Raw genomic sequence first — 24,567 nt, 5'->3', positions numbered from 1 at the left:
TCATGAGGATGGAGCCAGGCTCTTCTCAGTGGCAAACAATGATAGGACAAGGGGTAATGGGTATAAACTGGAACACAAGAGGTTCCACTTAAACTTGAGAAGAAACTTCTTCTCAGTGAGAGTGACAGAACACTGGAACAGGCTGCCCAGGGAGGTTGTGGAGTCTCCTTCTCTGGAGACATTCAAAACCCGCCTGGACACATTCCTGTGTAACCTTATCTAGGTGTTCCTGCTCTGGCAGGGGGATTGGACTAGATGATCTTTTGAGGTCCCTTCCAATCTCTAACATACTGTGATACTGTGATACTGTGATACCAGGCTTTAAGAAATATCCCATGCTCACCTATTTAATAAAGAACAGAAGGAATCATAATCTAATTATTCAGCTTTGACATGTGTTTTGTGCATGTCTTGCACTCAATCACTGCAATAAAGCAGAGCTCCGTGAGTACACCTTATTTCAGAAGCAGCTCAGTAGCATGAGACAAGCTAGCAGCTGGAAAATGTCATTCATTTTACCATTTAGCATAACATGATGAAGACTTTTCCTGTTAATCACTACAAGAAAAGGGCCATATCAAAAATAATTAAAACATAATTGGTTTTCTTCTTAATTATTGGCTATATTACACTCAGTATGCTGGAATTCATGCAGAAGAGCAGTAAGATTTAAGAGCTGCATCAACATCTTGCTATTATGTTTCTCATTTTCTGTTTTAACAATTGCAGCAAATGAAAAGTTATCTTTTCTTCTACGGATCACAACAGGGGTTTTCATTCCCCATGTATTTTTTGTGCTTATGTCACAAACTGCAAAGAAATACAGGCACCTAAGTCTCTGAATAAGCTGGTTCAGATACAACAGCAGGGTAGGGTGTTTGGATGAGTATTTGCTTAATTTCAGAGAATCCTGTACATCTCTTGACAGTGAACTGCACAATTTAAAAAGACTCCATATTCTTCTTTGAATAGTGAATGTATATGAATATTTGTTTCACCACCCAGTCCTGTCATTTTCTAGAGATTTTTCTTGGGTTTGCTTTTTTCCTGAATACTATGAAATACAGGTAAAAAATACTTGAACAAATGTTCTTTGAAAATGGGGGCCTCCTGAGCCTAACCCAAATTTTAAGTAAATAATCACAATCATAGAATGGTTTCGGTTGGAAGGGACCTTAAAGACCATCCAGTTCCAACCCCCTGCCACAGGCAGGGACACACACCTTCCACTAGGTCAGGTTGCTCCAAGCCCTGTCCAACCTGGCCTTGAACACTGCCAGGGATGGGGCAGCCACAGCTTCTCTGAGCACCCTGTGCCAGCACCTCACCACCCTCACAGGGAAGAATTTCTTCTTAATATCTAATAAATCTACCCTCTTTCAGTTTAAAACCATATATGTAACAATAAAACATACATAATACATAATACAATATTAGTACTTATATCTGCTTACTATCATTTCATCCATCACTCATACCATATTCTCTGAAATAACAAGATTAATATTAGGCAATGGGGGGATTTTGCAGATGAACCAGAATAAAAATGTTTAAAATACTTAAAATTTCAAAACAAAACACAGATCAATCCTGAACAGAGACTGCTGCTCATCCATATCGTGTTTGTTACAGCTGCCCCCAAGGTACCTAAGCAACGTCCAGGAAGCATTCTCAACCAACTGTGCAGGCAAGCCTGTAGAAGGCTGTACCCTGTATTGCTTTCTACATGCCTCCAATGTTATCTCAGCAGGTTTTATCCTCTCAAATACTCTTGCATGCCCTGATGTAACTGGCATATCACCTGAAGCATGTGAACTCCCTAGTTTTATGCCTTGAAAATACAGTTTTCTAAGCTGAACCACTTTCTTCACACTATGTCAGAAACATGAGCAGAAAAGTATGCAAACACACACATACCACTTAAAGCCTCCTAGGTATCACCAAGAGAAGTCATAAGATCAAGGCTACTTTGAACACTAACAACCTATACCACTTGGTCCAACAGTCAGGTCCATACATTTCTTTAATTCAACAGTATAGACATATAGATGTAAGCTTTAGAAATGTAGTGCAGTTCCAATCTTGAACTTATTTGTCTGAGAAATGTCTAAGTGAGCCAGAATTAAGATTCCACCTTCTTTTGTGCATGAAATATTCACTAACAAAAATGGGTTAAGCACAAGAAAACATGCAGATTTGATATTGCTACTGCTCCTGTAGGGTCACTTCACGTACCAAAGCCTTTCATAGCCATCACGCTGGTACTGCTGGCTCTCTGCCTTTTGCTCCCTACCCTATACTTTGCAGGCAGTTAGAAAGTACCAAATGAGCTACGGCTTTAGGCAAGTACCAGGCTCTACTCAAAAACTATCTGTGATCTCATCTCCTGCATTAGCCACAGTTTTCCTTTCTACCATTTGCATATTTAAACAGCAGCTCTCTACCTTGAATGTAGAATCTCAAAATATAACTTAAATTAGCTGAAAAACTTATGCATCAATGTTAGTATCAGCAAATCTTTATAGATCTGTTTTATGCACTAAAGAGTGTTGTTTCGTTCATATGGTGTGCCAGGGCTTACTATGTTTTCCCCAATACCAAACTTTATGAATGGCATCCAGCTGAAAGACAGCTTTGAGGCAGAATTGCACTGGGAGCAGAGAAGGGAAGAGGGAGACCAAAAGAGAGACCGGAATTGTTTGGAATTACATTTCCTGTGTCCTCCGCTCACCTATAATAAGAAAAAGAATCTCTTTCAGCAGGCAGCAGAAGAAATGGTAACAATCACTTGGGATTAACACATATATTGGTAACATTTTTTCAAAACTTAATTGTTAATCCAGTTTGCGTTTTCTTCTGCTGGTGTCCCTCACCAAAATAAACAAACCCACCTTTTCCCACAGTGATACACAACCCTAGCACAAAATACCTTAATATACTAGTAAAATAGAACTCAAATGTTCTACCTGAATGATAAAAAAGTGCTATGGTAAGACAAGATACTTCTTCAAGGAGTATCATAGAATGCTTTAAGTCTAGAAGTCACTTAAACTACTATACCCATATCAAATTAGGTAAAATTAAACTTGCCTATGTGAGGATCATTCAGTCTAGAAAACTTTTGCTGGAAAACTTCCTTCACTTTTTAAGTGGAAAAAAGAAAAATCACACACAAAGCATTAAAAGTTTTACCAGGAGAAAATACCAGAATTTTTTGCAAGCAGAGAAAAATATCAAGAGAGCCAAGCTCCCTAGTTTTACTGTTCCCATGTGTAACTCTTAAGAAATGCAAAACAAGTTCCTCTTCTGAGAAGTGGGTATGCCCAGAGGACTAACAAGAGAATCCTACCTGAATTAATTATTCATCAGAGATTATTAATCCATTTTTAAAAGCAAAGATCTGTTCTGGATTAGCATAGTCATATTTATATTTATTCTTTGTATTTTCAAGACAGTTACAATACACAGTGCTTCAGTGCAGTACAATTTGGGACTACCAAATGGGAAAATGGAAATGTAACGATAGCACTTTCCATAAACACATAAATTAAAGGTAGTCACAGGGTTGGCCTAAAGCTCTCAAGACTTGCTAAATCCTAATGTCCTTCCAGTGAGACTCATTTATATATTCATTTACAGAGTTCTGATTTGCTCACAGATGATAGCAAAAATTAACTGGAGATAAATAAGCAAATGCTTAACAGCCCATATTTCTGGACAAACCAGGTAGAAGTTTTTAACGTTCTTTTTGCGTGATGTATAAGAGTTTCTCTGCTATGTGTTATGCACATCTCTTGCTTTGTGGCAAGCCTACAGGAATATCTGCTGCTGCTTGAATCACACATCATTTTCAGGACATGAGACAGTTTCACCTTTTGTTTAAATTCTAATGAGAATTGCACTATACTTCGGGGATGAAAGGACAAGAATTCCCAAATCCCTTGAGCAAAATGCAGCTCTTATTAATAGGATTGTTTAGCACTCCCAGAGCATTTTGAAGTCCCTGCAGAGTGAAACTCTTATTAAAATTCCTATTTCATTTCAACCACAAAACAGTACAGACATAAAACATATTCTGTTTTCAACGGCTGCACAAGCCACTGTTCGTAAAACATCACTTCTTGGTAGTGTACTATAAGTACATAATGTTCAGAAAATGACATACTTTTCATTTTCTTAAGCCTTTGTTTCCTGTTTTGTTTTGGTTTGGGATTTTTCTTTTGGCTTGGTATTTCATGACATCTCTGAGGCCTACAAACTTTTAAAGACATAAATCTTCCAGCTCTCATGTTAGCTCCTTTTTTCTTTTTCTAAAGGTGATGAATTGTGATAAAAACAACCTAGATTTTCATCTAGTACCTTACAGGAATCCTGTAGCAAAAGAACAAGGAACGCAACCAAGGCCTCCCTGACTCCTGTGGTTTTGTCATTTGAAAAAAATAGAAGGAAATAGAATGAAGAAAACCACAAATATCCCCACCTTCAAAAATCTAAGCCACTTATCTCAGAATTTCAGAAAAGCTCTATTTTTAATATTTAATAATATGTTCAGGCCTAAACCCGTATCTATATTTTCCCAGTATTTACCCTTTCTGACAGGAATGGGTCTGATTTGCTTTAGTTAAAAAAATAAATCTCTAAGGTTTGCTATGACAAATGGCATTCTTCTCTGAAATAAGAATCAGAACTTTGTGATATCGTCTGAATTTCTCAATCTTTTTTAGAAGGCTGCCTCCATTATGAAAAGCTATATTTGAACATTACTGTCTTACTCCATTAATTTTTTGTGCATCTCCAGTTATATCAGGTCGGTTTTTTTAATTTTAATTAAAAAACCCAAGACCTTATCTCTTCTATTAGTAATTAGGACCAGCAGAGTTAAGTAGGTTAATACTCCTTTTAAAAAAACATTGGCACATTTCCTCAGGTCAGTGTAAGAAAAGGCTAGGATAACATGAATGTGATGGACAATGGAGGAAATGAGTTTGTCTAGGAGATGCTGGCAACAGAGTAAACAATTTAGATCCTCATAATACTGGCAAGAATTAATCTAGGAGAAAGATGCTGGTTTTTTTGAACTGAAAGCATTCTCTAAAAAAGCTTACAGACAAAATAAACAGCATCCTTGAAGTCCATTTCTAATTGATTTTACTGATTCACCTAAGGTAGTAAAGCAATGCTAAAAATTACTTATCTCAAATTTACATTAGCAACTGAATTTGAAGGGGAAAGGTAAAATCAAAAAACTAGTTAACCTCATCTGTGTTGCAAGGTCAATGAACTCTTAGAAAACAAGTCTGCAGAAAGCTTTTCTGAAGACATCATTTTTCTCTGTCGTAAACTGAAGAACCTGCAGGGTGTTAATAAATTGAGTAGAATAGTACATCTTGCTCTTAATAAGATGTTTGTTCAGAAAGCACATTAAAGACTCATTTAAAAGGAAGGTGATAATGCATATGTATGGTGTCTTAATGATGAGAAATCACACCTTCTTTCTTTTTTTTTCTTTCTCAGCTCCTTCCCTCCACCCCTTTTTCAGAAGCTGCACATTTTTTAAATTAGTTGCCTCATCAATAAGCAAAAAGGGTATTAGATGTCTTTTAACATATTTGATTTTCCAGATAAAATGGAAAGCTTGAAAGATTCAACAATGATTGAAGGTGTTTCTTTGCTTTACTCTAACAGCTTTTTTGGCAAGTTCACTACCAGGGAAGCACTTCGCTTCCCAGATGAGAATCTTGCGGTGATTTATATTATAAAGTTACACTTCTATACTGAATGCAAGGATATCAAGAAATAATAAATAACCAAAATCTAAAGACTGAAAAATGTTGCAGAAAAGCTAGCTCCCCTATAGTTACACATTTAAAATCTCTGCTTATAGGTAATCTTGATTCTGAATGTAAAGTTACCATTTGCCATCTTCTTTATCAGCTTCCTAATTGGTTTAAAATTCCTAAAGTGTGAACATATATGTATATATATAAATAAATAAAGTATTACAAATACGAGTACAAGTGTGTTCAAATGAGTAATCACACTAACACTGATACTGGGGTTATCCTTATGAAGGATTACCTTAGATCTTTTATAAGGGAATAAAAGCATGGAAGCTCTCTCCTATGGTAACCCAGAATTTAGAGGAAGTCAATGATTTCTAGACTCAAAGACTCACCTGAGAGAGTCTAGGAAGTGGCATATTCATAGTGAATTTCTACTTTAAGACAAATTTCTTCTTTCTAATTACGGAGATCCTAGGATAGTACAGTGAGAGTGTTTTGAACGCTGCTACTGCTTATAGTAGTAATAAGACAGTTGCTAATCCTGTCTTATTTTGGGAAAGCACTATTGAAAAACTTACAGAACTGCCTGTTCCTGCAATGTTCACAGGGCATTTTTATGAATCAAAAAGGTATATGTGATTTGATAAGCACCAATAAACACTGTCAACCCCGAAAATCACTCAAATTTAGTTAATGACATTCGCTTTTATTTCTGCCACACCTCGCTTCCTACCACTCCCAGTGCACGCACACAGAGCTTTGTCCCCTCAGTAGAAAGGTGTCGAAGTGCAATCACTGACAGAAAAAAGTGTGATTTTATCCCTCTCAGTGAGATTAGGTACATTTAATTTATACACAAATGAAAGCTATATGTCACAGAAGAGGAAGTGGCACACAGCCTTTCAGAGAATATTAGCCTCCCTAAATCATTCACCATCTGCCTGTCAATTTAAATCAATCATTCAGCATATTTTTTTATCAAATCATAAAGGCTTTAGAAGTGTGAGGCCTTATTCAAAATGAATCAAAGTCAATGCAAGATTTATTTCACTGTGTTTTGGATCAGGGCATTGTGTGAAGATACAGGCAGCTTTGACACTTTGCCCATGTTTAGTGTTGTTAAACTTCCACAGAACTACAGAGTATATAGACTTTATAGGAAAAGATCCCATACCTACTTTGCACTGTAGGGACTGGTTCCCTGTACCCCAGGTCCAGGGCCAAATCTAAACAATAGCATTTCCCACAGACGCTCTTTGCACACAAAAGTACTATCAGAGGAACGAGACATAGGACAGCTGTATTCTCTCTCTGATGATTTGAGAGAAAAAGTATTCTAGCTTGTTTTTTCTACAGAGCTTTTCCCTCTTTCAGAATACAACCTATGTTTACTAAACTGCCTCCTTAGAAGGCAGTAATTAAAGTACTAAAGCTGAAAGCTTGGTGTTTTGTTTGTTTGTTTTCCAGTTGAAGCTTTTTAGATCCAATGTTTTAGTATTTTAACATCCACAAAAAATTACAGACAGTCCTGAAAATCTTCAATCTGCAAGAAACTGCAAGCACCGAGTGATGCCAAGTACTGCTCTGATCTTGCAGGTCACCTCTTGGATCAATTCTTATGATGCGAGATTTCTTTTATCTCAGTTATCCTTTTTATCTTCCAGTTCTTTGCTGAGCTACTTTTCACTACAGTTTTGTGCAGTCACTATTTCTACTAGGGGAAAAAAAAAAAAAAAAATCATATTTTCAAAGCAGTATTTCCATGACCTTTTGGCTTTACTTCTAAGTGCAGTTGGTACATAAACATCAGCTTACACATTATCCATCATAGCAAATGCTGTCCCTGAAATACCATGGACTCAGAAAACCATCACTTGCACAGAAGAATATAAGTTGACATTACTGGTTAAAAGATAAGGCATATTGAAAGTTTTTTTTTCAAGTGGCATTTTAATTTGATAAACAATTCCTAATAGTCTGGGTTTCACTCTTCATATAAATAAGTGGATGCTAATTGGCCATCCATAAAACATTCCTTGTTAAAATACAAATGAGATATTCCTTATGTTTATACATGTGTAAGTACAATTAATATTGCAACCCAACTGAAAACAAAATTGCTTTAGTTAACCAGCCATTGCAAGGCAATCAAATGCGGTATCAAATGTAATTGTGGAAGATCCATTTGGGGAATAACAGCAATTATTTCATAAAGAATCCTCTCCCCCTTTTTCCAATTCACATTTTTTCATGCATCTCTATGCCAGAAAAGTAACTGGACCATCACAAGTGTCAAAACCTCCCCCCATTCACTCTGCAGCATACAAGAAAATTCAGTCTGACATGGCTGTTTCATTTTGAAATACTGGTTTGTACCTCTGATTTGTAACTGCATTAATCTGAAAACATTTATGTACATTTCGTTTCTCTAATTGAACATACAGCTAGGGAATTGGGCAATACTGATGGAGTGGTTAGCAGAGAACGGCATTTCTTTATTTGCCTGATGCTAAACTCTTTGGATTTGCCTTCAGAAACTTCACAAATATTCTCCAAAAACTCAATAGTTTTCTAACAGGTAAGTTTTATTTTAGGCTGTAGATGTAAACTATAGTTCAGATATCTTAATTACTTTGTGCTTAATCTGGAAACAACATGTTTTTCCTTTTTTACTCAGAATACGTTCAGTATTCTTCATTATTCTTAATAACTATTCCTTTGAATAATTTTGTACATTTTAGTAAAATACTTATTAATTGTCAAAATTATTTTGTTATTTAATTATCAATGCAAAATACCAAACTCCATTATGGTCTTTATTTCTGACACTTAGCTAAAAGCTAATGGTAAATATATATATATATATAATTATATATATAATATATAATATATAATATATAATTAAATATTATTGATATTACTATTAATATTAATATTATTAATAATATTAATAATATTAAATAATAATATATTATATATAATATATATAATTATATATAATATAATAATATAATATATAAATATATATAATATATATATTTATATATAATATATATATATTGGTCTACCTTGACTTCAGCAAAGCATTTGACACAGTCTCCCACAGCATCCTCATAGCTAAACTGAGGAAGTGTGGAAGTGTGGTCTGGATGATCAGGTAGTGAGGTGGACTGCGAACTGGCTGAAGGAGAGAAGCCAGAGAGTTGTAGCCTATGGGGCGGAGTCCAGTTGGAGGCCTGTATCTAGTGGAGTGCCTCAAGGGTCAGTACTGGGACCAGTATTATTTAATATATTCATCAACGATTTAGATGAGGGAATTGAGTGTACTATCAGCAAGTTTCCTGATGACACTAAGCTGGGAGGAGTGGCTGACACGCCAGAAGGCTGTGCTGCCATCCAGCGGGACCTGGACAGGCTGGAGAGTTGGGCAGGGAGAAACTTGATGAAATATAACAAGGGAAAGTGTAGAGTCCTGCATCTGGGCAGGAACAACCCCAGGTTCCAATATAGGTTGGGGAACGACCTGTTAGAGAGCAGTGTAGGGGAGAGGGACCTGGGGGTCCTAGTGGATGGCAGGATGACCATGAGCCAACACTGTGCCCTTGTGGCCAAGAAGGCCAATGGCATCCTGGGGTGTATTAGAAGGGGGGTGGTTAGTAGGTCGAGAGAGGTCCTCCTTCCCCTCTACTCGGCCCTGGTGAGACCGCATCTGGAATATTGCGTCCAGTTCTGGGCCCCTCAGTTCAAGAAGGACAGGGACCTGCTGGAGAGAGTCCAGCGCAGGGCAACTAAGATGATTAAGGGAGTGGAGCACCTCCCTTATGAGGAAAGGCTGAGGGAGCTGGGTCTCTATAGTTTGGAGAAGAGGAGACTGAGGGGGGACCTTATTAGTGTATATAAATATATAAAGGGGGAGTGTCATGAGGATGGAGCCAGGCTCTTCTCAGTGGCAAACAATGATAGGACAAGGGGTAATGGGTACAAACTGGAACACAAGAGGTTCCACTTAAACTTGAGAAGAAACTTCTTCTCAGTGAGAGCGACAGAACACTGGAACAGGCTGCCCAGGGGGGTTGTGGAGTCTCCTTCTCTGGAGACATTCAAAACCCGCCTGGACACATTCCTGTGTAACCTTATCTAGGTGTTCCTGCTCCGGCAGGGGGACTGGACTGGATGATCTTTTGAAGTCCCTTCCAATCTCTAGCATACTGTGATATAAGACACATGTTATTAACTCATTTTACATTTTCATTTCTGCTCTCAAGACATTTAATATGCACCTGACAAGTGTTCATATATTAATTAAAAGAACACATGTAGCCCTCAGTGTCAATCTGTGTATTTAGAAAGCTATGCAACGGGACCAAAGGATAGGAATATGAATACTTTATCTAACACCAAATATTCTCTGTTCAGTGAATTTCTGGGTCACAGCTTCCTAGGTTCAAAGTAATATCAATCTGACATTTCTATGTTCATGGCTATTTTAAGTTTTGATAAACATGAATATAATTTCAGAAAAAAAAACTCAGTAAAATTTCAAAACTTTGTGTTTTGTTTTTTTTTAACTATTGATCCTGGCAAGATCATGGAGCAGATCCTTCTGGAAACTATGCCAAGCCATATTGCGAACAGGGACGTCATGCAGGAAGTCAGCATGGCTTCACTAAGGGCAAATGGCACCTGGCACAATTGTTGGCCTTTTATCACAGGGTTACAGCATTAGTGGAGAAGGGAAGAGTGACTGATGTCAGCCAGCTGGACCTGTGCACAGCATTTGGTACTATCCTACACAACATCCTTGCCTTTAAAATGGAGATACATGGATTTGATGAGTGGACCATTTGGTAGATAAGGAATTGGCTCAATGGTTGCATTCAACTTGTCAATGGCTTGATGTAAAGTGGAGACCAATGATGAGTGGATTTTATTAAATGTGGATTTGTGTTTCTATCAGTGGTTTAGTCTCAACTTTTTTTTTATAAAAGCAAGTAAATTCTCTCCTTTAGACAATTCTGACAGTCTTTACATGAAATTATTAGCTGAAATAAGAAAAATTAGGCTGTGAGACCAAATCTGGATCTTAGATTCTTTCCCTGTACTAGATAATTTCAGAAGACCATATCCAAGGATACTGAATTTTTATTATACTGTAGCATTAACCTGCAAATAAAACCTTTAACAATCTTTAATATTTACATGATTCTTTTGCTGAAAATTATACTCATATTTTGAATAAGGTGTTAGAATAGGCACTTTAGCAGTCTTTTGATTGACACATACCCTGTAGAGACCTTGGTATTATGACCAGCCCTCTTTGCCCTTCCTCTTTTGGATTTATTCCACTGAAGGAAGCCCATATATACATCCCCAGAAGTAATGTTGGTGATACTTTCTCCTTAAAACTCTATCCTAGTATTCAACTGCAATTTGACTGTCAAGGACATTGCAGATTGTGAGTGCATTAGAAGCAGAAATAAATTGTCCCAAAGAGTTTCTGTCTGCAGTGACTCGTGCAATGCTGCTAGAAGGGCTTTTATCACCCAAAACTAAATCCTGGACAAGAAATAAACCTCGTACAGCATGATGCACACCATTCATAATGTGCATCATAATGTGTAAAGTACTATCAGAAGTACTTCACAAACCCTCATCCACATAAAGTTTTACAGTATATCTTCTATTTTCCATCACAGCTATTAAGAGAATGAATCTTCCAATGAAAATTAAGTTTATCATAAAGATCTGTGTGCAAACTCATTTGAACATGCATTTGCTAAAAAGTAGGCCAGAACAGAAGAAAGATTACTACTGGCAAAAATGGAACAAATTAAATTATAAGAGGCTTAATACATTTATGTGAAATTTAATTGCATAACCTAATGTCAAGGTTATTACATAGTGTGCACTGTTCCCATCCAAATTCAAGTCAGTAAAGCACAAGCTCAGTTTGCAGTTACTTTATAATAAATCCAACAGCTTTTTCTTTTTTTTTTTTTTAATTCTGACCATAGTCTTTGCCCGAGCCACAACATTAATATAAAATCACATTTCAAAATTACTTTGGGATCACTCCATGGCAATGAATTCTGTTAAGACCAGAAGCCTCTCTAGTATGACTAACTTCTACTGCAAGTAAAAGACAAAAAGAAAACCAAAAGCTGAGACAGTGCTGATGTGATGCCAGTGTGCTCAGTAAGCAGCAAAATGATTAAAAAGAGCATCTGAGTGTATTCACACTGTTCTGCATTGTGTCCATCAAACTTGCAGGTTTTGTTTTCTATTCAAAACAGAGGCAGATCAGCAGTAAAGGTTGCTGTAGCATTCTCATTATTGCACCCCTATGGAATATGTGCTTTTTTAGCATGCATTAGAAGCTGTGCCTGTACTGAGAGCCCACTTAAAAGCATTCAGGCCACGTCTAGACACTCTTTACGCTCCTAAATGTGAGTTGTTCTTGCCTGAATTATTTGGCCTTACTTTAGGTGTTTGGTTTGTTTGGGTTTTTTTTTTTTTTGTCTCTTCGTTTTCAGATGTCCAAGTGTCTGAGAGACACTGGATCAGAAAGGACATTCGTGGTGGCTTTTGCTGGGATAGATTTTATTTTCTTCATAGCAGCTGGTATGGGGCTGTGTTTTGTAACTGTGCTGAAAGCAGTGCTAATAACACAGGGATATTTTAGCTAATGCTGAGCAGTACTGACACAGAGTCAAGGCTTTTCCTGCTCCTCACACCACCCCACCAGTGAGGAGGTTGGGGGTGCACAAAGAATTGGGAGGGCACACAGCTGACCCCAAATGACCCCAGGGATATTCCACACCATATGGTGCCATGCTCAGCATATAAAGCTGGGGAAGAAGAAGGAAAGGGGAGACATTTGGAGTGGTGGTGTTTGTCTTCCCAAGTAACTATTACATGTGATGGAGCCCTGCTCTCCTGTAGATGGCTGAACACCTTCCTGCCCATGGGAAGTGGTGAATGAATTCTTTATTTTGCTTTACCCATGTTCAGCTTTCGCTTTACCTCTTAAACTGTTTTTATCTCAACCCATAAGTGTTCTCACTTTTATTCTTCCATTTCTCTCCCCATTCCACTGGGGGGGCAGTGAGCTGTGTGGGGCTCAGTTGCCAGCTAGGGTTAAACCACAACAATGTTATAGAAAACTGTTGTGCATTTAATTGTGCATCACTATGATTCTAGTGGATGTGCAAACACAATCTAGGTTTGTAGCAACATCATGTAAAAGCACCACCTGTTTATATTTTCTGAAGAAACAGGTAATGAAGACATAATAAACGACTCTGACACAGCAGGGAACTGTAGTCTAAAATTAACAGGCTTATAATTATGCAGCACAATATTAATTTGGCATGCTCAGTAATAAAGATTTAATGTTGGACATTTTACAATCACGTAACTTGTTTTTCAGTAAAGTCTGAAATGATTGAAGAAGATAGTTCAGTGTTTTACTGGATTAGGGCCTCCTTTAGCAGTAGTAGAATATCGCAGAGATGCAGTTATTAAAGTATAAAGATGGATTCTAAAAAATAGCCTCTGATTCCCAATATAGTCACGTAGTCCTGTAGATAACCAAATCCTTCTGTATTAAGCTTTTTTCCCATATAAGCTTTTTTCTACCATATAAGCAAAAAACAACTTGTAAAAATCTTTTATATGATTCTGTGTTTCAGTGCTTGAAGTAGCACACTTTTAACTGATATTAACCATCACTCATATGTCTCCTCTGTAATCAGTCCTAGTTATGCCAAAAACAGATGTCTTCTATACACCTCAGATCTACATCCCTCTCTCTGTGAAGCTCTTTAAACCACAACACTCCCCTATGACCTTCTGAATTTAAAAGCCTACTTTAGTTTCTAGACACCCAGACTTTGATTCTGTTTACTGAATAAAACCAAATCTCCATTCATAGTCAATGACTCCTTCTGTGGTGAGTATATATAAACAGCATGTTTGTAAGACTATATTTAACATTTCAAAAAGGAAAAATACAAGAAGGTTAAAAGGTGAAAAACTGAAACTTACTCCAAACTCATCCCTCCACTGATGTGATGCTTGGTACTTTTCTGCTTCTTTAGCGAGGCGCTGGAGACCAAAGAGAGAAAAGGCATAAATTTTAGTATGTATTGATTCTTCACTTAGCAAAATCTTTCTTTTGGTTTTCTTTATATATATATATTTCTATATAAAATTTCTATAAATCTACACTTTTTTGTATTCACTTTGAAATTATGTATATTTGAGTAAAGATGCACCATCTTATCTCAAAAATGTTACTTTTTGTTGGAGAGTAACAGGCATCCTCTTAGAAGGCATTTTTCCTATTTAAATAATTGAAAAGAAATCCAGTTTGTCCTCAGCTCCATGACAAGCAAAGTGCAGTGCACAAGAATGATCCAGTGATGCTCTTTCAAATCAATCTCTTGTACAGAGACATCCATTGGGTTGGTGGCATGTCTTTGCAAAAAGCTGTTTGTCCACACTTGTGAGAAGTTTATTTCTGCATATAGAAGTTGCCATGTCCTGCATATTCTCCAGCTGAACTGCTCATAGCATCACCCATGCCAGAGCCCTGAAGGCAAGCACCTATTTGAAAAGTAGCCAGATCCCTCTGCAGAAGTAGTTACCTGGTATGAATGTAGTTCATGTAGACTCAAGGCATCTCCTAATTTTTGAGTGACTTACTTAATTTTATTACTAAGTTATTCTATAACCCAGCAAAAAAATTAGCAAGTGTTTCTGGGGAGTCATGGTCACTTTCCAACAGAAATAGTCTGACAATATCCACCAGATAGCTAGGGATGAAAACGCTTTACTGTGTAACAATATGTGCAGCGAGCCTTATGATCCTCTTAACATTCAGACCGACTCCTACACAGAACGAATTGGTCTAAGTCACATTTTCAGTTGAGTCAACTGTCAGCTCTTGCTAACAACTAAAAGGAGTAGACTAGAAAGTTCACGTAAGCCGGAATGGAAGAGATGGTGCTGTCAGAACTTCACCTCAGCCTCCCACCTCTACCTCAGACTGGGGTCAAAAATAGCTAGATTGTGAAGCAAACTCAAGACGCCTGTGCCCTTTTTGGTGACACAACGAGAGACTAGTTTTTCATCTCTCTCAAAGAAATCATGCCTGCTTACATCTGAGAGATGCAAATGTCAGGTCTTGCCTTCCCTGTTTTGATGGAAGAGTCTCTGGAGAACACCAACAGAGGAGCATCACAACAGCAAGCTGACGCCTGACGCATCCCATTCTCCCTCTCATTACAATGAGGGTTTAATCAGGTAACATCTCTCTAACACTGTGACCCACCACAGTTCCCCACAGGCTTCTCTAGCAAATACTAAATGCTGAGATTCATATTTGTATATGTAAGAATATGAGCAGAAATGGTTCTAAAACAAACATGCAAACCAGTATTTCTCCATATTAGGTTTTAATAACTTTTTACTCCATGTCTCTGTATTTATGCTGTGGAGATGAAAGCTATGAGATGTTTTCAGTCCTCGTATGAAGCTCTATTTCACATCACCTTAAGTGGAGAAAGAACAAAACTAACACATAACATACACATTCTGGCTTACTTCAAGGTAAGTACTTCACTTCACTTACTTCAAGGTACTTACTTCATCCTTATAGGACCCCTTCAGATACTGGAGAGCTGCTGCGTGGAGACCTCATATCAGCCTTCCAGCATCTGAAAGGGACCTATAAGGATGCTGGAGCGTGACTCTTCATCAGGGACTGTAGTGATAGGACAAGGGGTAATGGGTTAAAACTTAAACAGGGGAAGTTTAGATTGGATATAAGGAAGAAGTTCTTTACTGAGAGGGTGGTGAGGCACTGGAATGGGTTGTCCAAGGAAGCTGTCAATGCTCCATCCCTGGTGGTGTTCAAGGCCAGTTTGGACAGAGCCTTGGGTGAGATGGTTTAGTGTGAGGTGTCCCTGTCCATGGCAGGGAGTTGGAACTAGATGATCTTAAGGTCCTTTCCAACCCTAACTATTCTATGATTCTATGATTCTAAGGTATTTTTAAAAAGCCCTGCAGTCTGCTGAAGAGCAAGGATTCTCAGATGAAGGCAATGAAATTCAGATTATTCTGAATTGAGAAACCATGACCAGGAAAAGAGGACTGCAAAAGCTAACAAGGTGCTGGAGCATCTATTCTTATGCTTTTGGAGGATGCCTGACAGCTCTGATATGGCTGTTCTACGTAAGAGATCACAGGGGCTGATGCCAGATTCAGCCACTGTGGTTGACACAGTAGCATGTCAGGTTTAAGGTGCTTGAATACATTGTGATTAAACAAGCATTTGCTTAATAGATGTTCCTAGATTCAACAATTATTTCTGCCCCTTTTTAAAAAACAAAACAAAACACCACAACTTTTTTAAATGGGTAAGAACTTCTCTCTCCCTTGCTGCTTTCTAAATCCACAAGTAAGTATTTTTGACCAAATTTGGGAAGATGTCAAGAGTTACCTTCACTTGATTTCCTTAAACCTTTCAACGAGAATAGCTGCCTTTAAAGCAAAACAGTTATGGGGGAAGATATATAAGATGCAAGTGTTATTTAGTCCATCAGCCTATGAGTGTTTCTTTACTTTTTAAAGGGATTACAAAAGAGATTACACACTCACATAACAAAAAAAAAAAAAAAAAAAAAAAGCAAAACTAAAAACCCCAAAGCCCAGCTGCCTGTCAACCTCAAAACTGTCCATTTTGAAGGTCTTGTCCCCAGGTTCCAAGTCATCTGGAAAGACAGCCTTTGATGTAGCACAGACTACAAGAAAGAGACCTGAAGTATCTTTATCTGATCTTTAAAGATCAGCTCCCTAGAAGGCTTATTCATCTTCCAACCGTCATTTTTGTGCACATGTCGTATCTTTATCTCCTCCTAACCAGCACAGAATTCTGTCAGCTGATGGCCCAATTACAATTATATTCAGTACAATGAAAAAAATCTTCTTTTTGTGCTTTTCACTCTAAGTATTTTATCTTGAAAATAATATTTCACTACCCCTTGGTATATCAAGCTATTACAGAATGTGTAAGCTTAGAGTTATGAGACATCAATACCCTTACAAAGCTTTCTAAAATACCAAATCCATGGATTTTTTAAAGTTATTTTAGGAAGACAAATACCCAGGGAGAGCATAATATCAAGTTTAAATACCACAATGTAGACACATACAATGAACTTCAAGTCCTGATTTTAAAACACAAACCAAATATTCAGTCCTGTTCTTGCCTGAACAGTGTAAAAACCACAAAGAATATTGTAAAAGTAGCTTTGACAACAGTTTTCATATATGTATCTGGAATACTAATACTGTTCTTCTGTAGATTATTATGAATTGCACATAAAATATGAGAGAGAAATATGAGGAAAAAATTTGGAAAGACTGGGATAAAGTGTCTGAGGTGACAATGGAAGACTGGCACTGTGATTTCACGACAGCTTTAATACAGACCAACAAAATTTTAAAGAAAAGAAATGCATTTGCACTTCTGTAAGTAATTTTTTATTTGCCTTTAAAAGGATTCTGATCAGTAACACTGTAGCACGAGTTTCCAAGAGAATTCATATTTCCCTACCTCAAATAAGAACTTGTTTCATATACATTGCTGTATTCCATCATGTACATGCCGTCATCCTCAGTATAAGTGTAACCAGAATTTTAATACTTACACAGATTTTAAAAGATGGTGACCAACAGTAGGATTTTGGTTTGTGTTTATCCCTAACCCTACTGAACACACACTATTTCAATATTACGGGATTTCCATATGCATATGGTATGAATGTGGTCTAGCAAGGAGCAGGGAGCTGGACTTAGTGATCCTGATGGATCCCTTCCAACTTCAGATATTCTATGATTCTAAGATCTGTAGCATGGCTTTATTTCATGTATTTACACTGCAGTGTTACAGCCTCTCTCCTATTCCAGCACCTGCTGTGCCACATGATGGCAATCTGATCTGAAGCCTGTTAATGGGGAAATCTGAAGCAAATAAAATCCCAAACAAAAAGTGTGTTTATAATTGCTCTCCTGTATGCAACATAGACCTCATATGATATATTCCCCAGCTACTCTTTGGAGCCAGTTTCACTCTCGTTATATGAGGCGGGAGAGGAATCATAATGAAGAAGAGTATGTTAGAGGCCTACTGACACTGTGGAATTTATGAAAACACTCTTCCTATAGATTACTGGACTAAAATTACACATAATCTAACAAAATCAGAAATCAGCTTTTTAAAAACAAAGAAAGCTGATGTTATTATACTCTGGACCACAATTCAAAATAACACCTCAAATGTCATTTTCCACTCCCAACCATTACCAATAATATAAATCAATAGGTTTGGGGTTTTTTCCTAATCCAGCTGTAAATTACAAAATTCAATTTAAGTTAAAAAATAAACAAAGAATCCATATTTTGAGTGCTTGTTTAATGCATTTCTGCTTTATTCACATGACCAGTGATTTTATTTCAGACTTTATCAGGTTTTTTAAGAAGATGACCTCATTTCCAACAGAAGGCTGTCATGTTCATGGAAAAGAAATGTAATGGAAAAGAATTCTTATCATCTTCCACAAATTTAGAAGAAAGAGCTTTAAAGGTTTTCTCTCTGTTAACAACTGCAGTGATAATCATTCTTTACGATTCATGACAACTTTTATTCCTATTGTTTCATTAAATTAGTGAAGGAAGAGTCAGGCTAATTCTTTACAGAGAAATTTTACCCTTCTAGTGGTTTTCCAATTCCAAAGCAAAAGACCTAAAATAATCACAAAATGAAATGAAATTAAATGAAATAAAATAAATAAAATAAAAATTAAAATTTAAATTAGAATAGAATAGAATAGAATAGAATAGAATGGAGCAGAATAGCTAGGGTTGGAAAGGACCTTAAGATCATCTAGTTCCAACCCCCCTGCCATGGACAGGGACACCTCACACTAAACCATCTCACCCAAGGCTCTGTCCAAACTGGCCTTGAACGCCACCAGGGATGGAGCATTGACAGCTTCCTTGGACAACCCATTCCAGTGCCTCACCACCCTCTCAGTAAAGAACTTCTTCCTTCTATCCAATCTAAACTTCCCCTGTTTAAGTTTTAACCCATTACCCCTTGTCCTATCACTACAGTCCCTGATGAAGAGTCACTCCCCAGCATCCTTATAGGTCCCCTTCAGATACTTGGAAGGCTGCTATGAGGTCTCCACGCAGCCTTCTCTTCTGCAGGCTGAACAGCCCCAACTTTCTCAGCCTATCTTCATACAGGAGCTGCTCCAGTCCCCTTGAACATCCTCGTGACCGTCCTCTGGACTTTTATGTTGAGGACACCAGAACTGTGCAAAATACTGCAATTGAGGTCTCACGAGAGCAGAGGAGAGGGGCAGGATCACCTCCTTCGACCTGCTGGTCACGCTCCTCTTGATGCAGCCCAGGATACAGTTGGCTTTCTGGGCTGCGAGCGCACACTGAAGCCGGCTCATGTTCATTTTCTCATCGACCAACACCCCCAAGTCCTTCTCCGCAGGGCTGCTCTGAATCTCTTCTCTGCTTGACCTGTAGCTGTGCTTGGGATTGCTCCGACCCAGGTGTAGGACTTTGCACTTGGCATGGTTCAACTTCATAAGGTTGGCATGGGCCCACCTCACAAGCCTGTCAAGGTCCCTCTGGATGGCATCCCTTCCCTCCAGCGTATCAGCCGAACCACACAGCTTGGTGTCATCGGCAAACTTGCTGAGGGCACACTCAATCCCACTGTCCATGTCACTGACAAAGACGTTAAACAAGATCGGTCCCAACACCGATCCCTGAGGGACACCACTCGTTACCGGTCTCCAGCTGGACATTGAGCCATTGACCACAACTCTTTGCATGCTGCCATGCAGCCAGTTCTTTATCCACCAAGTGCTTCACCTATCAAATTGTTGTCTCTCCAATTTAGAGACAAGGATGTCATGCAGGAAGCCGTTGGTTAAAAAAGATCAATGGGAAGCAAAATCTTAACTAAATTTCTTGAGATTACAGTATTTCAGGTGAAGTTAATGCTTTCTGACATTAATAGATCACATGTGGCTTTTGACATCTAAAATGTTGTGTCATAAAGTCATCTATCTCTGACAAAACTTTCAGGTAAGTCAAAAAGGATAAAGCAAAAAGACCATTTGGCACAGTAATACTTCACTAAATAAAAGCAGCTCTTCTCTAAAACATGAATTAGAAAGAGGTCTTATCTCCTGTTTTTTTCTTTCTCTTATTGTGTGGATTAAAGAATTTAGCTAATGGTATCAAATTATCTGATAAATTATCATATAAATGAACTGCAGGTGCAAAGCCATTGCTGGAGGGCACCTTTCTGAGTAACAGAGAATAGGACAAATCAAATAGAGCTACAATGACAACCCGAGGGAGCACAAAATTGTCTTCTATCACTGGAGCACTTAGTCCAGTCCATGAGGTATGAAATATGGTTTGTGTGAAATACCCTACAAACTTAATAAGCTGCAGAATAAGTGTACAAAGTAACTATGTTCAACTATTATTAAAAAGCAACAAGGAATGCAGGAAATTTTCACCAGAAGGTAAAGAAGCAGCATTTTGTTAAATTCTACACTTTCCCCATTTATGGGGAGAAGGAGGGAGGAAGAAGGTTCAGTTCTCAAATCTGAATATATGTCTAGGATGCTTGCAATTGTCGGAGTTGAGAAGCTGGGCAATATAATGACAGCTTGATATTGCCAAGAAATGTTTCAGTAGACAAGAGTAAGATAGAGAACTGTAGATAATACAGGCATGAAGAAAACTATCATAAAAGAGAAGTAAGAAATGGTCTGTCAAATGCATCTTGACATCCAGCAGTGAAATTTTGCTAGAGTGGTGTATAAAAACAGCAAGAGACTACTTCTTTTTAACATGTAATTTATCCTTCTCATTTGCAAAGGTTTCAAACCCTTAGAGCTTATTACATTTTCACTCTAGTAATTCATATGCCTTAAATGCAAGTCACATTGGTGTTATATTTTCAAACAAGCTCAAAGTGAAGGACACACGCGGAAACCATTAGACTGAAACTGCCAATTGCTCCATTACACCACCAGCTCCAGTTCACTGTCTGCCTTAGGAAACTCATTATCAAGATTCACAGATGAGCTAGAAACTTCACAGACATGATTGGAAGATGACACGTATATTGAGTAGGCAATGCCTTGTTACCCTGATTTTCAGCTGTAGTGTATGTGCAGTTTTTAGCAACCAAGGGTAAAATCAGGACTATACACACTTATTTTAGAAATATCAAAACAAACCTACTCAAAAATAAGTGTTCTAAAATTTCAACAATGTAATTTTCCTCTAACTTACAAGAAAAAACCCAACTTTAACTTAGATGCAGCTCAGCTTGTTTCACAGCTCCTTTAATATCTCCAGTGTCCAGTTAAAAAAGAAAAAACCAAAATTGTCCTGGGTTCAGCAGTAGCAGTCATTTTTTCTCCTTCTTAAGTAGCTGGTGTAGCGCTGTGGATTTGACTTTGGGCCTGGGAACAGCGCTGATAAAACCAATGCTTTTGGTTGCTGGTCAGAATCTTTACTCTGACCAAGGACTTTCTGAGCCTCATGCTCTGCCAGGGAGGAGAGGAAGCCGGGAGGAAGCAGAGACAGGACACCTGACCCAGACTACCCAAAGGGGTATTCCATACCACAGCACATCATGCCCAGGATGTAACTGAGAGTTACCCGGAAGAGCTAGATCACTGCTGGGTGGGGGCAAGGTATCGGTCGACAGGTCGTGAGGTGTTGTATTCTCTTCCTTTGTTATTTCCTTTATCATTATTATTATTGGTGGCAGCAGTAGTGATTTGTGTTATACCTTAGTTACTGGACTGTTCTTATCTCAACCCATGGGAGTTACATTCTTTTGATTCTCCTTCCCATCCCTCTGGGAGTGGGGAGAAGAAAAGAGGGGGGAGTGACAGAGAGACTGTGTGGCTAACTTGATGACAGGGTTTAAACCACGACGAAAGTACAAACCTTCACTGCTTAAAAATTATACATGTCAGCAATTCCATAAAAATCTGACTAGGATCCAAATATGAACAAACAACTGAAATATGTACACAACTGACTTATTTCAAAAGGAAAAGTAGGAAAAAGAACAAATCAAGTAAATACCTCTTTATTAAGAGTCAGTTACCTTTAAACAAATAGGGGATGCAAGAGCAGCTCTATTTTGCCTCATTGCATAGTCAAACTGAACAATAAATTTTACAGAATGTTATAGCTTTATATGAGTTCAATAACAATATATTAAGTTGTATCAATATACATTTTATATAAATTGATAGCATTTGATATATATTGAATAAATATTCAAGTTACTGTTTGCAGTATTTTTTGTTTAAAATTATCATTATTTGTATATTTATTATCATCATGATATTAAAATATCATCTGCTAATTAATGTAATTCATTGTACATAGGTATAACTCTATATATTCACTATAATTAAGTATAACTACTGTAACCAGGTATGAAACGCTACATTGAAAGATCAGTAATCAGTTCTGGATTTACTCACACTTTGTGTGTTACAAAAGACAGTTAGATGTAATGCTGCTATAATCCCAAAAGAAGATCAGAAACCTGTCAATTTAGTCTCTGCTGAAATGATAGTCAAATTTCCCTTTGGCCACATCATCAGATCTTCAGATACAGCTTTAAGCTTGCTCAGAATTGCATAGATATTTATATAAAGAGCAAAATCCAGACTTTCAAGAAATAACAAGACTGAACAGAGAACATTATGATCTCTTCGTCTGTAGGAATGGGACTAAATCTTTTGATTTCATTAATACACATTCATAACCTTAACCAGCCCGATGAAGTCCAAAGTAGTTAATGATTTATAATAAAATTGAGATAACACTGAAATCTGCACTGAAATAAAGTTTCCAGACATGGACCCAGGAAACATACAACTTCATTCATAATTAAAATTCAGAGCTTGAATGGTAGAACCATAAAGTGAAATTAAAATAAAAAACAATAAAAATCAGCATCTTCTCTTAGGTCCTCAGATGTATGAAACAGAATCAATCTGAATCTGACTGATTAAAAGTCTGTTAACAAATGAATCCTCTCCATAAATACATATATATTTATATATTTTTTATATATATATATATATATATATATATACATACCAAACCCACAGCTGAAGAACAACTGTGACTTTAACATGGCAAGGCAGTGTATTAACAGCTTTGCATGTCAAGGAAAAAAAAATTGAGCAGGTGGTAGGCTATAGCTGCTGAATAATCAACTTGATCTCATCAGCAGTCAGTGGGTGAGAGCCAAGGAAACATGTAACTGTTGGCAAGAACAGAAACAAATGAAACATTAATACTGCATGCTATTTTCAGGCAACATTTCCCTAATGGAAGCAATTCTAGTCAAAAGAAATTAAAAGAGCTTAACTGTGAGTCCTGGAGAAAAAATGAGTGCAAAGGAAAATGACTTACTGGTAAACTCTAAAAATGTCTTTTATTTTCCCAGAGATAACATGTCAGTCAAGACAGCCATGCTGGAAACACACCAAAGCCTCAATTGCTCCTACACCTGGCTTTGCATTGCCGTAACAAGATACCCAGAGCTCCTTATTTTCTCTTTTATTAAATAGAGCATAATAACATGCTGCTTCTAAACTTTCTCAAATATCTTTTAGAAGAGGTGTTGCACTCCAAACCTTCCCTATACATACTACAGTATATACTATTTTCTTACCCTCCAACAGAAAATTCTTTCAGATTGTAATGTAAAAACACTCTGCAATTAAAGGTAGAGAAAAATGTAAGGGCTGAATGCTAAAACCAGTGTCTTTTACCTTTCCTCAGTCCATTCAGCTTCTGTAGTATTTTCCAGTCTGTGTATACTCAGACACACTCTTCTCTCAAAGGCAAGTTTTTTCCTAATATAGATGCATGGTTCTAAAGCAACGGTTGCTGAACTTATGACATAAAACACTTTTAGTCATTGTGATCATTTCTCACGCAGACACAGGTCCACCAAAGGGATATAATTATTAATTATATAGCCATCGGGATAGCTATTAAAAGATCCATGTTAATATATTAAACATTTCAGAAAATGATTAAGTATCTTTCAAGGTCACTGAGATCTGTAAGAACTGTTCTCTGAAATCCTCACTCTGCTGAAGCTGATGTGAGGATTTCCACTGTCTTCATTGAGATTTCACTCCTGCTGCCTCAAGCCCTGTGTGTGTGACATGATCATAAAATTCTTAAACAGAGATATTCTTCTAGATTCAGTGATCCGCAACAGCCATGCACTGTTTTGGCCATTCTTTCTCTTCACCACCTCCTATTGTGTCTACGTCACATATTGGACAGTGCATCACCATTATCTTCTAGGCACGTCAGTGCATTTCTGGGCATAACTGTGATTCTAAAGAAAATCTAACCTGGTTCAGGTATACCATTAACATCTTCAGCAAGAAAGTCGGTTCACATTTCTGTACCATAAGATCTTAAAAATGCACTTACATGTGAAAAAATATATTTTTTTCATCTTAAAACCTACAGCTTAAAAACTAATGGTTAATATTGTCAGGGCTACAAAAGTAATCAACTTTTCACGACCGCTGTTAAGTAAATAATGTTAATGGCATTTAAACAGGTAAAGGAAAGTGAAGCAGAAAGGTGAAACAATTTAACCAAAGTCACAAAA

General features: G+C 37.4%; 1 protein-coding gene across 5 annotated transcripts in view; it reads right to left on the bottom strand.

Annotated features, from left to right (window-relative positions):
- CACNA2D1 (calcium voltage-gated channel auxiliary subunit alpha2delta 1) overlaps positions 1–24,567 on the bottom strand; it is a gene marked incomplete at both ends in the record, with an annotated part of 399,650 nt that overhangs the window by 199,371 nt on the left and 175,712 nt on the right. For all 5 annotated transcript variants that reach the window (XM_080618635.1, XM_080618636.1, XM_080618637.1 and 2 more), the window contains one exon: positions 13,830–13,889. In XM_080618635.1, the coding sequence (XP_080474761.1) occupies positions 13,830–13,889 (60 nt within the window). The remainder of the gene's footprint in view (positions 1–13,829; positions 13,890–24,567) is intronic.

This window comes from Psittacula echo (assembly GCF_963264785.1).
Source record: "Psittacula echo genome assembly, chromosome: 1".
In the NCBI taxonomy this organism is placed as follows: Eukaryota; Metazoa; Chordata; class Aves; order Psittaciformes; family Psittacidae; genus Psittacula; species Psittacula echo.
Note: the sequence above shows the minus strand (reverse complement) of the source record. Positions and strands in the feature narration are given on the sequence as shown.